Here is a 16286-nt window from a genome sequence, read left to right as displayed (position 1 = left end):
CCTCTTGACTGACGGGTTGAGTACAGTATTTTATACTTGATCTACATCAATTTGAGCTCTTGTAATGGTGAATGTATTTGAAATACTGTGCATCAATACGTGATATCTTGTGTTTCTTCTTATCGTTTTCCCTCACTTATTGGCACCATGTAAGTGTAGAGCTTCCAGAGGTAACATTGGGCATTAAAAGACTTACCAGATTTCAAGGTTGAGATAAAAAGTCTGACTCTATTTAAATGCTTAACATGAGCATTCGGGAATGAAAGTTTCTGTATTGATCATAAGTCAATATACAAGGAAATCAATAAATCTAAAGCTCATTATTTCCTTGCTTTATCTGTTCTCAGTTCTAAAAGAAATGCATGGGAGTTGTGTTTCAAGACTATTTTATCCTATATGCTTCTGGTACTACCCATAATGCAGGGCAGAATTCCCATTTGCTAGTAAAAATTTGCTGCTTAATCTGCAAGTAAGTTTAGGCACATCTTTTTAAAATCTGGATGTTTTGAAACAAACAGCATTTTATGGAGAGGGTAGGGCTGCCGACCAGTTCCTTTGTTAATGCTTCATGTCTTAAGAGACCTCAAAGCTTTTGTGATTCCCTTGATATCTTGAGTCACAAACCCCCAGATTTGAATTTTAATGTAGATGTCTCATCAGCAGGAAGGAGACTCATGTGGTCTTACTGAGCTTTAGTGTTTCATGAGTCTGACACTGCTGTTCCTCAAAAAGTGCTCACTGCATCACACTATGTGTATGTCAGATTTCAGCCAGCTTTTTGATAACTTACTTATTCACCAGTTCTTTGAAGATTATGGTCCTTCCCAGAGTGGGCAAGAGTGTTAGAATCTGTTCACAGACTAATTTCGACTCCTGCTCTGCTAAGTTCAGATATTTCAAAAGCCCTGCCAAATATAATAAGGGCAAGTGTTTTGGATGGCATGTTTACTATCAAGAGGATGATTATTTTAAGGTCTCAGGTGCATTCTACTTTTAGCTTTGTTATTTTTGTAACAGGAGAATGTCCTACTAATGGTTTTTATAATTATATAAAAATAGTTGTTTGTAAGAATAAGGTCAGCATAAGTGTTATTCCATTGTCTCAAAAATTTTAAGGATTGGCTAAAATACACCAGGAAATGGTGTAAGCGTAAGGAGCATTGAGGAAGGTTGAACCATGAAAAAGAAGAATTAGGGGAAAATACCTGAGGCATCAGCCCATGTACAGCCTGCTAGCCTACAGCAAAGGCAAGGTGATTAGTTAAGCTCACAATGAAAGAGATATAAACTAAGCTGAATGATTTGAGATTTTCTGTACTATCAGCCTGTTTCTGTGCGTGGTGCAGGGGGCCAATCTGACAAGAAATAACTTGTTGAATTTTGGCTGCTTGATGTTATCTTTAAACCAGTGGGCCAAGAGGTGGCAGCATGGATAATTAGCTGGACATGCCTAGGGCAAGAAGTATAAGTTTACAGGTTTCAGCATAATTATTTAAAAAAAAATCATTAAGCATAATATTTTCATGTGAAGTGAAAATGAAGGAAGTACTAAAGTGTGTTGCTTAAGCTACAGAAAACTTTAAAAACCCCCTTGTGTTATGTCTTCATGTTCTCCAATAGTTTTGCTGTTCGTAGTTTAATGTGTCCTAACATTGTTTGCTCTTCTTGAATAAACCTGGAAGTAAGAATAAAAGCTCAGTATTGCTTTCCTTGAAGGTATTGCTGTGAAATGAAGCAGTGGAGTTTAATGTACAACACTTAATACCAGCAGAAACTTTTTAAAAGTTAACTTTTGTTTTTGAGTTATGATACAAAGAGGATAAGCCAGTGTTAGAAAGGAAAAATGGAGCCAATAAAGAGGGTTTCTGATTATAATAGCTTGTTTCTGTTTAATATCATTGAGCAGGATGAGGTTTTGCAGAGTTTCTCATGGAAATAGCATCCACAGTACTAAAATGATTACCTCATTCTTAGTACCAGTGCCAAGCACTTAGCCCCACAGTGAACACACGGGGTTGATTTTCAACATGAAACAAGCCAGAAGTGTGGAATGACATTTTCAGGTGACAGTTATGGTCCTATTGCCTGTAATTAGCACCTCTTAACATGCAAACCTGCCTGCGCCTTTTCCAGGCTGTGGAAGCTCAAATACGAAGTTTTGGACAGACCCCTTCCCAACTGCTCATAGAACCACATCCTCCAAGAAGTTCTGCCATGCAGGTGGTAAGTGCCACGTTAACTCTTTGTGATCTGCCATTGTGCTCACTTCCTTTGCTTCCTTACCTTTGCAGAACTGGACACTTTCACTTTGCTTTTATGTGGTTGTGGAATTATGTTATTAAAACCAGCAGATGAGTTACGATTTGGTAGGAGTTGCAGGCAGTGCTTAACTATTTTTTTTATTTGTTGCAGAAAGGATTGCATTGATTTCTAGTGTAGGCTTTTTTTTTTTTTTGTCAGTGTAATCTGAGAACACTTCATCAATTGATTTTGTTAATACCATACCTGTACAGGTGAGAGCCAGTCATCGTGGAGACAATTTAGTTAATCTTTGGCAGATTCCCCAAGAAGCATGGATTTAGGAGGTGGAACTTCCTTGTCTTTTCCCCCAGGCATAGGTTTTCCCCTAAAACCAGGATTACTAGGAATTCATGAGCTGAAACTTACATAGCAAAGAATGTGACTAAATGTGTTTTGCAGTAAAGCTAGGGTGATAAAATCCAGGCAGTGAGTATTAACATGCTTTCCCTTTTACCTCTACTTGTGTCTAATATAATTTTATTTTACAAACTATTATTACATTACTGATCACTTTTCATATCATGCTGTGTGCAGTCCTTGTGTTTAAAATATCATTTGTGTTGTCTTAGGTACAGAACTAAGGATGTTAAGTGTTATTCTGACAAGTGGAGCAAATGGTCTCCTAATTCCCAAGGTTTTCAAAAGGTTATGTTCTCTTATTGTTAGGGTGGACATTTTACACTGCAATACAAAAAAAAAAACCCAAAAACCAAAAACAGGTCATATAGGACATGCAAGAAGAAAATATGTCCTACTCAAGCAGACTAAAGTTATTAATTTTAAAACATATCTGAAGTGCAGAAGGTTTTAAAAGATTACACAGAAACATGAAATGTTTCCAAAGTAGCTTACAGACCTTGTGATGCAGGAGTCTCAGAAGTGTAAACTTCCTTGATAAACTGAGCTACTGGCCTTTCTCAAATGCATCACATGTTGTACTTCAGAGCTGCTCAGCTGCCTGTGCCCCATGCCCAGATCCCAGGCCAGCAGACACTGCAGGGACTTGTGTGTGTGTTTCAGAAGAGCCCTGCTAACAGGGATGTTGGGGAGCCCAGGTACTCCCCTTCATGCAGCCACTTGCCATATGTGTGTCCGTCTGTCATGGTGCCATGCACTGAGCACTTGCTCTAATTTAAAGGGATTTGTTTCAGGAAGAGGAGCAACTCGAGAAGTTGATTATTGATGTGTTAGTCAGAGCCATTGTTATATAAATACATTTGATACCAGGAAGCAGTTTGTGTGGTTTTATCATAATATTTTTCATGATGCTGAATTAGTGAAGATTTAGTATGTAATAGAAGAAGTTAAAATCTAAGAAGTTAGCTGTTTCTAACTCCTGTGGTCTTTTGGGCTGGAGTACACCCAGGAAAAAAAAGAAAAGCCCTTCGTTCTTCACTTGCTGGTTTTGTGGATATTAATACATGTTTTCATAATAGCACTATATTAAGTGGTTTTAAAAGTATTCCTGGAGCTGAAATACAGTAAGGATATTTTTCCTGTCATAATTTTGAATTATTTCTAGTTGCATTATTTACTGAGTTTTTTTTTTTTTCTTGTGCGTGTGTGCATGAATACAGCTGAATTGGAAGTTACCACGTGCTGTGTTAAGTGCACAAGCCATAATATACACCAGGTGTAGTAATTAGCAGTCACATGAAGGCTGCCTATTTGTCTGGTTTTGCTGCTGTTGCTGTATCCCCTTGTGTTTTCAACCATCAGATAGCTGGATTTAATTGAGGCCACATCAGATGAGGCATTACTGACACCTTTAATTGAATGAGCATCCAGGGAGGATTAACTCATAATATTGATTGGCTTTTAGCCACTGGCTCAGAAGGGTGTCTGGATAGCTTATTAGTTGCTTTTATTTACACCTTTATGCAAAGACTGTAAATAGGAATTCATAGAGCAATATGTTTTTCTAAGTACTCTTAATAACTTTTTTAAAAGGAGTGATAATAAAAGTGCAAATGTATTTAATTTTTTTATTAGTTCTGTATAAATATACATTAATGTATGCACTTACATACACATATATGTAATGAAATATTGCAGGTGGAGAATAGCCAAGGACACTTCATTAGTATTCTAATTTGGTTATTAGAAAATTACAAATACTTGAGCAATGTGGCTACTGGTGACCATGATGATTGTACTTCTGCATTTCAGTGGGGTTCTCTTTTTTTCAGATGCACCACACAGTCATAAACCCATCAGATGTTGCTTTTTCTCCTCACATTTGATATCCAGATCCTCAATATTTTGTTTTGATGTTTGCAGTATTCTTAGACAACTTAGTTTAAAAGTTAATAAACTTTTCAACTTTCTAAACTAAAAAAAAAAACCTAAAAAAATATGTTGAAAATGAGAGTCTGCATTCATTCCCTCCCTTTAGCATTTCTGGAAACAATGCAGGATAGTGTCTGTAATCACATCCACTTTGTATTCTTTACAACTGCATTTAATTATGTTTGTCCTTTGAAACACATTTGCAGTGAAGTCTTCTACTTTGCATTCATAAATCTTATTTTTGTACACCAGAAATATACACAGAACATATATCTAGTGTATGTGTGTATCTGTTTATTTTAATGTTCTTTCTTGTTCTCATCTGGCTTGTAAAGAATTACAGTCTGCCAATTTAATGCAACTTGAGATAATCTCTGGGAGCAGGAATTTTTTTTTGCTCACTATTTTTTGTGTTTCCCTCCTGGTTTGGCATTGCTTTCCTTGACATGCTGTCTCTGCAGACATGAGGGGGAATTCTTTTGGCAGAGATAGGCGACTGAAAACTTTTAGTTTAATCTGCTGTGATCTGTAGCAAAGTCTGTATACAGACACCCTGTGTTCAACAAAGCCCTCAAATTAATAGGGTGCAGGCAGGGTTTTCTGCCTAAAATGTTATTTCCACAAGCCTTTCCACTATTATTGCATTTGCTTTTCTACTGCAGCTTCTATCAGATCGCGTGGGTTTTAATTCAATCTTCCTTCTCTTGTCCTGTCTCTTCTCCTCCCTGTGTTCTTTTTTCCCGTGTATTTGGGTTCTTGTCGTGTGCACTCAACAGTATCTCCTCCTGCAGAGCCCCTTGATGTTCACAGAGCAAGCCCAACAGGATGTTATCATGGTCCTGAAGTTCCCATCCAACTCCCCGGTCACTCACGTGGCTGCCAACACCCAGCCTGGCCTGGTCAATCCCGCTGTGATCACAGTCACTGCAAACAGGCTCTTTGCTGTGAACAAGTGGCACAGCCTCCCTGGTAAGTACATTAAAGCAAGAAGCCCAAGAAACCCCTGCCATCCAGCAGCACTACTCTTGTCTTGTCACAATTTGCTGCAGAACTGTTGTGAGTTTAAAGTGGAAAAAGCAAATCCAGTTCGTTGACACAGCAGGCTCTTCACGTGTGGGCTTAGTTTCTCCTTGGAAAGGTAATCTGAGCTATTGCAGCAAGGTATGTAGCAAACCAAAGGTTTGTAAAAACAATATGTTTCTTTCCAGGCCATCAGGTGCCATGCAAGAAGACAAAAACAGTCTATCACTATTTAGTCACAATAAAGGCACCCTCTTCCTCTTGAATTTGTTGTTCTGTCTGTTGGGAGCCTGAGCCATATCATGTCAAAGGCAGTTTTAAAGCACGTAGAACTTGCCTGAAATCTTCTCTGCCAGTTTTTTCTTGATTAAAAACTTGATATTTTGCTGTTAAAGCCACCCCATGAAAATTAGAAAATAAAATATATGGGAAGTCTTACCTTAAACATCCCAAAGTTACTTATGTAGGTGCTTATGTATTGTCAGTATGAAAGAAAAACAAAATAGTCATTTTCACAGCAACTAATAAAATTAATTTTCCTTTAAAAGTGTGCTGTGCTTGAGAATATAATTCCACTTTTAATTCTGATATTCTCCAATCTTAAAGACATCCATCTTCCTTTTCTTGACAGTCTTAGGCCCAAGCTGTCAAAGGAAGTTTATTTTGGTGCAGTGCAGTATATTTGTTCAAAGGCTTTTTAAGAAAGGGGGGAAAAATGACCTTCTACTAAAATAACTTAAATAGAAGATACTCGCATCAGAGAAACACTTACATGGTTGAAATTCCTACTAAGAAATCTTGACCCATGGTCCTTGATTGCTTTTTGAAAAAAGCCAGATGACTCCCACACTTTTTCCTAATTCTTACAAATTACCTCTCAAATAGAAACATCTATGTATTATTTCACCCGCCTGAGAAACACTTCAAGAGAAAGGTGGGAAGGAAGGGGGGAAGGGAGACTTGTCTAAGATAACAAGTTGCAAGCAAGAACTATTTACAGGGCTCCGGAGATTTCTTTGAATGGAGGATGACAGTATCCTCTCATAGCTTGGATGTGTGACCATGGACATATAATAGTCAAGGCTTTTAAAAAATGGCCTTTGTGAACATACAACTCATGGGAAGAAGAAAATGTTCAAAAGTGGTAGGATTTCAAAAGTGGTTTTGATTTCAACAGAATTTTACTGGTTGATGATCCGTGAGCAAGCAACCAGTTTGGTGAGTGTAATAATAACTGGATTGAGTTGAACAGAGCTTTCAGATTTTTCAGTCTTTTCCCTCATCTGTGGAAGGGAGAAGAGTCAGCTGTGCTTTTGAGTTGCTATTTTTTCATTTAGAGGCATTTTACACTTGTCTTGCCATAAGACAAACAGAAGTCAACCATAAATATTCAACAGAAAAATCACCTCACCCCACTCCTGTGAGAGCACACATCAGTTGCAGGCTGTTAATAGAGTACTGTGCTTAAGATATCTGTCTGTGGACTCCTGAGCCTTTGCTATTGTTGACTTCCAATTTTATAGCAAAATGAGATCTCCTAGGATGAGAGGGCAGGTATCATTACTGCTCCATATCCCCTGCTGTGGGCTTAGCATTGTCTTTGTTAATGAGGCATCATAATAAAAAAGTTAAGTTGCCAAGTGACCAGTTGTCACTAATGTGTAATTAAAAAGCCCATTCCTGCCTTTGAATATGAATTTGGTGGCTTTGCTGACATCTAATGGCACTGGTAGCCAGCAGGATGTTCTTTTTTGTCACGTAGATTTCATATTTTGTTCTACGTTGGTGTTTCATTGCAGTAGAACTTTGAATTTACTTATGAATCAGTTATTTAAGAAATCCTTGTATTGACACTAATTTTTATATTAAGCTCTGGATGGTAGGTAATAAAATCATATGTGTAAGTATTTAGCCATTATTTCTTGTTTCTCTTGCAAGCAGATATCGTGGGCTGCTGGGGAAGGCGGGGGGGCAGAGCAGGAGAGCAGTTTGTTTGTTTCTTTGTAGTGAAGCTGTGGGGAAAAAAAGGTTTTCTTTTTACTCCTGCAAGAGAATTCAGTACATAAACATTTTACTGGTATGCCAGGTGCCCAGATGAAATGTAGGTTGGCAGAATTAATATATTAACCTCTATGCAAACTCGCAGATAAATGGGCTTTTGGTGAAGGATGAATCCTTAAATACTGGCTGACTGTGAGAGGACTACAAGATTTCCCTCTCTGCATCATAAACTGACTTTAAAAAAAACCAAAAACGTCCTTTGTGCTCCAGTTGTTCAAAGCAGTGTTTTAAAAAGTAAGGAGGAAAATAGTATTTGCTACAGTCAGCAGATGGTTGTCACATTTTGTTTTCAGTCCTCTTTACCACTTAATTTTGTTTTGTTGCGACAGGAGAGGTTGCCAGTAAAGCATCTGCTGGAGCTTATGGCTCAGGACCAGAGCTGCTGCTGATGGCATACATTCAGAATAGCCCTAATCTAAAATAAATGTTTAATAAGCAGCCTGCAAAAGCACCTGATTTTTTTTTATTTTTCATTCAAGTGATGCAGAAGAATCTTGAATAGTTTAAAAAAGGGTGTAGCTTTGATTCATAAAATCTATGTGGCTTCATGTATTAAAAAAATGCAAAGTTTTAAAATCTTCTTTCCTGAATTCCAGCTCATCAAGGTGCTGTACAAGACCAGCCTTACCAGCTGCCAGTGGAAATCGATCCTCTCATAGGTCTGTCACTTCCTTCTCTCTTTGCGATTCATTAAGCTCTGTATGGTGGCCCTGAAGTGTAGATTACGGTTGTTTTTCACTTGCTGGTTGCTGGGAATGGAATTTTCCTGATAAACCATTTGCATGCAAATTGGAATGCAATGAGCTGTGGCTATGCTGGTATTTCATCAACTCCCCCTCGTTGGTTTGCCTAATTTGAACAGGCCTAGGACGCGTGTCAGTGAAAATTAATATGGATGCTGTAATAATGTGTGATTGAGAATGTGCATGAAGTACTGTCAGGATAATATTGGATCTTTTCATCACTCAGACTTGTTGATGAGCAGGAGCGAGGCACGTTATGATGAATCGGTGCACTGGTAATGTGATGGAGCTCCTTTGCTGAGGAAATTTTCATAATAACAGTGGGGTTCTTAACTGCACCGTGTTGTGAAAAATAAAACCATGGTGCTAGGGTTTCATCATTAAAGGAGATCAATCCTTTCTTCATAGACCTGCTGTTCAGGCTGAGGGGATTAATGCGTAATTGCAAAGCAGTTTCAAAGTTGAAATATATTGCCCACTCCGGTTTAGTGTTGAGATATTAGAATTCATTTTTCAAGGGTATTGCATCTTTTGATCAGCTTCACCAGTTAAATTTGTGTGTGTTTTTCTTTTATTAAAAAGGGGTGGACGAATGTCTCTCCTTTATTTAATGACTCAGTGTAGTAGATACAATTAATGACTTTTTATTATAAAGGTTTATCAGTTTATATAGAGCTGATTTTTCAATTAGCAGGGTTAGAGTTTGGTCAGATCCTTCATTACAGGCCCAACTTTGGGGAGTGCATATTGGGAGTCTGCAGCATGGCAAATGGAACCTTAAACATGATGAGAAAAGAAAAACTCAAGTACCTAACACCAAAACACAAACTAGCTGTAGGATGGGAACAAAGAAGACAAGATTCTGTGCCCCCCAGTTTTGTTAGACTTCGAGCTTAGTTTAAAAACCAGCTGTTTCTGTGTGGTTTAATTGGAAAAGAAGCGGTGTGGCCAATTATAGAAGCATGGAAAAATGAGAGCAAAGATGAGCTTGCCTGGATAGGTTAGAATGACAGATCTGTCAGCCAGTGAGAATTCATTTCAAAACGAATGCACACATCCTAGTAGGAAGTGCAATATTTTTGTCTGTAGATCCAGACTCTTCCTGTGTAGCCATTTTGCTGGGTAAGCTCTAGGATCAGGAACAGTAGGGGCATATGAAACCATTTTATAGATCTGATAAAATTAAAGGGGGTTTCCCATGTTTTTGAAATCAGTCCTCATCTGGATCATGAAACAGTTATTATGAGGCAGACACGTGCTGTAACTCTCCTTTCCTTCCTGAAACAGATTATATCAAAAAAATGTTTGGAGCAGGAAATGTGTGTTCTGATTTAAAAGCTGCTATCAAGTAGATCTTAGAAGTGTAAATAAATATTACAGCAAAAAACCCCAAATTACATTGGTACAAAGACCTTTAAAGTTAATGCTCACATTCTGGAAAATGGTTTAATATTCTCTTCCTACAACAGATCTCAAGTCAGCCTTGTGATTACACTGGACATAGTTTAAAAGGTTTAAGGCTTTCTTTGTCATTGCTAAGTAGCATGATTGGATACAGGCAAGTAATTATGTAGGTAATATTAGAGGTTTTTAATTGTGGCTAGACACATTTACCTATAAATGGCACCTAAGAGGGCCACAAAATTACACTTTTATGGTTATAGCAGGAATCTTGTTGCTGTCTTAGTTGTAAGGAGGGATTCCTGCCCTCCTTTTTTTCCCGGTGTACAGGAAGACATAAAACAGCAATCTGATATGACACAGACCCTAGACCTCTTTTTGAGGTGAAGTTTTTTGAAGGCATTATCTTCACTGAATTAGTTGATCTGCATGTTAGTTGATCTGCATGTCTTTTGAGGTTCCTTTGCTGCTATTTTGTCATACAAAGCAGTTCACTGTGCATTTATAACATGGTGCTGTTACTCTTTAAGTGGCCTCAAGATTAGTGAAGGCCACATTTGTGTTACGTGCAGAGAGCAAGTGGCAACACCTTGCTAAATTATATGCTACCCATATGGACAAGACCCTATCAACATTTTAAATATAGCAAAAGCATAAATAAATGAAAGATTTGATACAGAGCAAATAGAATAAGCCTAAGGCTTGGGAGGTAGCTGGCCTGTGAGAATGGAAAGGAGTCAAAGAACAAAGAGTAAAGAAGAGCACAGGACCAGGACACAGGTAGGTCTGGAAGACCACCTCGATGGAACTAATGGTTCTCCAAGCAGTTGGCAGACAAACTCAGGAGAAATTACTTACCTGGGATGGAAATTAGGTTCCCTCAGGAACAAAGCACACTGAAAGTTCTTCCTGCAGTGTAGGATTTTCACGGTGTATGTGTATGGCGTGTGTATATATGTATCTATATATATATATGTACACACCTTATTAATCTAATCTAAGGACAAGGTATAATATGACAAATGTGTTCACTAATTTATTCCTGTCCATTTTATGGGTTCCCAATGCAAGAGTATCTCAGGAAATAAAACATTAAGTGATCAAAATAGGGCAAATAATTTCTCTCAACCCTAAAGTTAACTGTGGAGATAAGCTGGTTAATTTTTGTGCCATGCTTAAAAAAATATGAACAGTAGTGATGTTTACTGAAGTTTTTTTCTTTTTTCAAATGGCACTACTTGCAATGAAATACAAATGATGTACAATTTAAAATCGTGACCCTGTGTATGCTGCATTTGAACCACTATGTGGTTTGTGTATTGTCTTATAATTACATTCTTATAATTACATTCCTTTGCTTTGTTTGTAATTTTTAATTTCTTGTACTTCAAGAAGGAGGGAAGGAATCTTATTACATTTCTGTGTACAATTGCCTATGTTCAATCTTTCATTTATTTCTCAGCTGCATGTCACTTAAAAAGAGAATTTCTTCTATTTTAGAATATATACAACAAGGAATTAGCATTATTCCTAGAAGTGTAATGAGAATTTAAAGTAGAATTAGAAAGAAAATGTCCCTGCCACAAAAAACCAAAAAGTAATGGAAGTGAGGAATGTATTTGGTATGAATGTAGGTTTCTAAATTGTGCTTTTGTTCTGTGAAGTGGATGCTAAAATGTGTTGGTCTGTATGTTTTTCTGTTCAGCCAGCAATACAGGTATGCACAGGAGGCAAATCACTGACCTTTTAGACCAAAGCATTCAGGTGCATTCCCAGTGCTTTGTCATCACCTCTGACAATCGTTACATCTTGGTCTGTGGCTTCTGGGACAAGAGTTTCCGTGTTTACTCTACTGACTCAGGTAATGTATTTTTAAAATACAGAAACTGCCTAAAAGATTTTTTTCTGTTCATAATCAGCCTACTGTTTCAAATAAGTCAAATATGTCAAGTGTTTCCTTACCTACTGCTGCCATGTATTGTGTGCTATCATTTTTGTGGAATGATAGCAAATGAGAGAGAAGGAGCTCTGGTTTAGACTGAGCTTCACACTTCAAACTTACAGGACAGGGATGCCTGCTCTTGCACAGTAGTTTTCACAGGTGAGAGTTTGTGTGAAGCCTGGCATATCAGGAGAGTTAATTATTCTTAAAGTATTTATGTGAATTAACTCTGGTTGGTTTTCAGCACCAGAGAACTGGGTTTTTTCAGAAAATACAGACAAGTACCATAGAATAAGAAGAGAAGTTTTGAAATCTGGTGAAAGAATACTATGAAAGCCTTTGAAAACGATGCCATACTAGAATAATTGATTTGGAGCCACTGAATTCTTTTACATAGCATAAACTGATCAATATAATGGGCAGCAGTAAAATTAGTCTGTCAGCTGGAGTGTGTCCAAACCATTGAAGTCATGCATGTGTCATGCTAAATAGAAAAGAATCTTTCCATGTAGGAGCTACAGGAATTTAAAAGCCATGGAACCCCAGGAAAAACTAGGTATGATTTTTTTTTCCTTTCATTATCTTATAATGGAAATAGTGACCTCACTGCAAGGTACTTCTTCGGGATTAATGACCCAGTGTGGTTAATGGGTGTGTGCCATCAAGCTTTCCAGTAGGCTATTAATCCCTAGGGAATATTTTATATATTTGTCATCGTTTCTTAAATATATTATTTAACAGTGTTTTTCACACTTGGCAAACCAAAATGTCTGACAAAACAGAATGGTCCTTAATGAAAATATTTTAAGACTTTAGATCTCGTGGCATAGTTTGGTATTTCTGTCATTTTTACAATTTTAAAGCCTTAAGTATAAAGGAGAAGTTCCATTTATGTAATACTGACTGCCCATAATTCATTATACAGACATCTTGTTAGACCCTTCTTAGGTTAATTTTCTCATTGATGAAAATAAATTTACATAGAACTGTGAATTTAAAGTGGATCTTCAGAAAGGATAGCTAGCAGTAATAAATATTCAGTGTATATGCTTGATTTATATGAATAGAGAAATAATTCTATTATATCAAAGGATGTATTTTACTTTACACCTATGGAAGCAACTTGTATGGTTTTGGTAGCCTTGCCTTGTATCAATCTGAACTACAAATAACTCTAAGTTATTTCCTCTGTGTATGGCAGATTCACCAGGCACCTTGTTACTACCATAACTAATCAGGGTATAAACCAAAATACCACTGTCAGAAAAGTTTCAGATTTGTTTCTTCTATTTGTCAATATAGCAACTTAGCTTAAATGAAGTGAATTCAGATGTAGTTTACTTTGCTTCAAATTGAAATGAGAATAGAGTAGGGAAATATTTTGAAATCAACAGAACATCAAGGGGAAAAGATGATGTGATCAGTAATGCATGAAGGCAAGTGATCACAAGTGTTGAATTCAATTACATTTTAGCACTTGCACAAAAAAAGAGAACCGTTTTCCTATATCAGATCTTTGGTTTGTTTGTTTGTTTTTAATAGGAAATACTTTCAACTTAAATCATGGGTTATCAGCATAGCCAATATAGCAGAAGCACAATAAAACCTTCCTCCAACAGCGGGAATGACTTCTAGACAATATTTTAGCTTCAGTACTACAGACTTGAGTCTTATTTTTCTTTTAATTATTTGTAGCACAGCTGTCAAATAAAACATTAACTAGAAAATTTGTTCTGTCAAAAAGGGATATCTGAGTGCAAATGAAAAAGTTTGATATTGCTGTATAGAGGGGACAACTCATGTTAAAGAAAACAGGAAAGTTTGAGGAACTCTTATGAAATTAGTAATTTTTTTTAGCAATATAAAATAGCAAAATCCTATTTTTTGTTTTGATGAAATTCATTGAATCTTAGGCTGTACATTAACAAAATAAAAATAACCAGGCAGAAATAACCTTGTAAAATGCTTGTTTTCTAGAACAGAACCTATAAAATTAAAAATAATTAAGAAGGAGATCTCTATAACTCAGTGATGTTTATAGCATAAACTAGAAGTATAAATTACCCCGGGTAATGTCAATACAACTGAAAAATATACCACATAATTTTTTGACCCCTGAGTTACTCACCCTTGCACTACAAGGCGGGTATGCACAGTAAGAGCGCAGCCAGGGTTTCGCCCTATCCACTCAGAAATGGCTCATGTGGTTGCACTTCATCTCACAATTTCCCTTGGAAGGTTAGAGCAGGCTTATAAGTTTTTCCAGTGTTTGATTTTGAATCTGATGTACAGGTTTCCTTGAACTTGCATCTTGTTATTTTTTCTTCATGTACTAAAGTAGTTTCCCCTCTTTTATGTGTAAATTCATATATATGTCTTGTTTTTTTGTTGGTTTTCTTCACTTTAATGAAATTACCTTTTTGATCTTGTTATAAATTGGGCTGTAAACTCTATTTTTATTCTTTCCTCACAACCACTCCCTCAAGTCTTTTGTTCCCGTTAATTGTTATTTAGTGGCTGGATACAAATATAGTGCTTTTGTACTGTTTAAAAAGAGGCTGTGAAATATTCCCTATTACCCATATTAAGGGACCAATAGTTTTAATTCATTCCCCAAAATATTTTGTAAAAATGTGCTTGAGTCCCAACACTGATCTGTGTTACTTATTATTTTTAAATGCTTTTCAGAACATTTAATGTAATTTTATTTTTATTTATTTCTATTCAGAAATGCAGTAGTCTGTATTTCCTGTTTCTTTTTTGGGCCTGTCTTGTCAATCCTTCCAAAGCCATGACTTTTTCCCTTCTGTTCCTCCTTGTTCTTTATTCAGCCCAAAGCACAAATGGTCATTTGGGCTGAGCAAGCCAGGGTCACACGTTGGAGGCATCACACTTCACAAAAGTGTGATTGGGTGCAGGATTTGTCCTCGCCCCTGCTACCTGAAGGGGCTGAGTAGGTGCATGAGAAAAGTGTGTGTGTGTTCTTTATCCTGCTTCTTCAAGATCTGCAATTGCTGGGCTTCAGCAAATCCAGTTAGACATTTGAATAAAGTATAATATTGAGGGACTGAAAGTATTTTTTTTTGTATGGATTGTATGGACTACTGCACTTTCAGTTAAGTTCCCACCAAATAAATAGAGAAAAATTAGTACTCCCCACTATAGTTCAATTTTGAACTTTTTTATTTTTTGGATAAAGAAAATATTTCTAAAATACTTTATAACGTATTTAATTTGTCTTAGAATAAGAGGGTAGTTTTTAAAGAATCAATTTGCTGTGTTCCAGGTAAACTGATGCAAGTAGTGTTTGGCCACTGGGATGTTGTGACCTGTCTGGCTCGTTCTGAGTCCTACATTGGAGGGAATTGTTATATCCTCTCGGGATCCCGGGATGCAACCTTGCTGCTCTGGTACTGGAATGGCAAAACCAACATCATCGGTGATAACCCAAGGGGTAAGAAAAAATCAAAACCACCTGGTTTATGAGGAGGTTGTCTCAAAATGCCTTGAGCAAACACTTCATAGAACAGTATTTTAGGTAGGGTGCTATGTGCCCAATCCTCACAATCACATACGAGACAATCTGATTGTTGCAGTGCAAGTAGCAGGGTTCACAGCATATAACCAAACAGCACATAAATGAAGCAGAGTAAGCCTGCTCCAGCCTCATTCAGTTTTAACCCCTCCCCACTCAAACTCACCTTGCACTTGCCAAAGTATTCATTCTCTTCCATCTTGCACCATTTTCCAGGAATTCCTGAATCCTGTCTTTTATTCATGAAGATGCTCTCTTTTAACTCTATAAAAAACAGTGAACCGCTATGACTGCTCAACTCTGTATTACAAAACAGGAAAGGTAGAAAGTGATCTTGGTTTATGCCAATTTTACTCCACACAAAAAAAATAATTTCTGATCCCCAAAGCAAAGAAAAAGGCAGATATACGGTTGAGAAAAAGCCTAGAGTAAGCCAATTTACAGGAATGAGAGGCTTTCAAGACATTTTGTGAGAGCTTATATATATATATATATATATATATATATATATATAAATTTAGGGGCACATCATAGCCAAACAGCAGTCCTGTTCAGCAAAAAAATAAAATGCCCTGAAGGGAAGGGGTAAGAAAAGTATATTCTAACCTAAGTATTTCTTAGGTTTTCTTCCATTCATTTTCTTCCATCTCTGACCTTGTTTAAATAGTAGTAAAAACTGCTCTGAAGAGGGCAAAATGGACATCTGGAAAGCAAGAAGTCGTATTAGATGTGTCATATATTATTGCAGTTATAGCTGGCATACAGTTTTATATAATCAAAACAATACCTGACATCTTCCAAATTAATCAATTTGGTAAAGCTGTGTGTTCCATATTCAGTCTGTTACTCATCTGGAATTATTTGAATTTGAATCACGGAGGTGGCTTGACTGAAAATTGCATCCTGTGAGTGACTTTGAAGAAGCACAACTAATTAATATCAGAACAAATATCTGAATTTAACTTGCAAATTATTTGATGTTGATTGTGAAAGC

At 36.9% G+C, this 16286-nt stretch overlaps 1 protein-coding gene across 1 annotated transcript in view; it reads left to right on the top strand.

Annotated features, from left to right (window-relative positions):
• The window catches only part of LRBA (LPS responsive beige-like anchor protein), a 365433-nt gene that overhangs the window by 323077 nt on the left and 26070 nt on the right, over window positions 1–16286 (top strand). Inside the window, exons 48-52 of the mRNA XM_053974943.1 lie at window positions 2134–2223; window positions 5367–5559; window positions 8268–8330; window positions 11521–11676; window positions 15044–15211. Coding sequence (XP_053830918.1) covers window positions 2134–2223; window positions 5367–5559; window positions 8268–8330; window positions 11521–11676; window positions 15044–15211 — 670 coding nt within the window. The remainder of the gene's footprint in view (window positions 1–2133; window positions 2224–5366; window positions 5560–8267; window positions 8331–11520; window positions 11677–15043; window positions 15212–16286) is intronic.

Source organism: Vidua macroura, chromosome 4 (genome assembly GCF_024509145.1).
Source record: "Vidua macroura isolate BioBank_ID:100142 chromosome 4, ASM2450914v1, whole genome shotgun sequence".
NCBI classification, from domain to species: domain Eukaryota; kingdom Metazoa; phylum Chordata; class Aves; order Passeriformes; family Viduidae; genus Vidua; species Vidua macroura.
The sequence above is the reverse complement of the archived record's forward strand: the minus strand, read 5'-3'. Positions and strand labels throughout refer to the sequence as shown.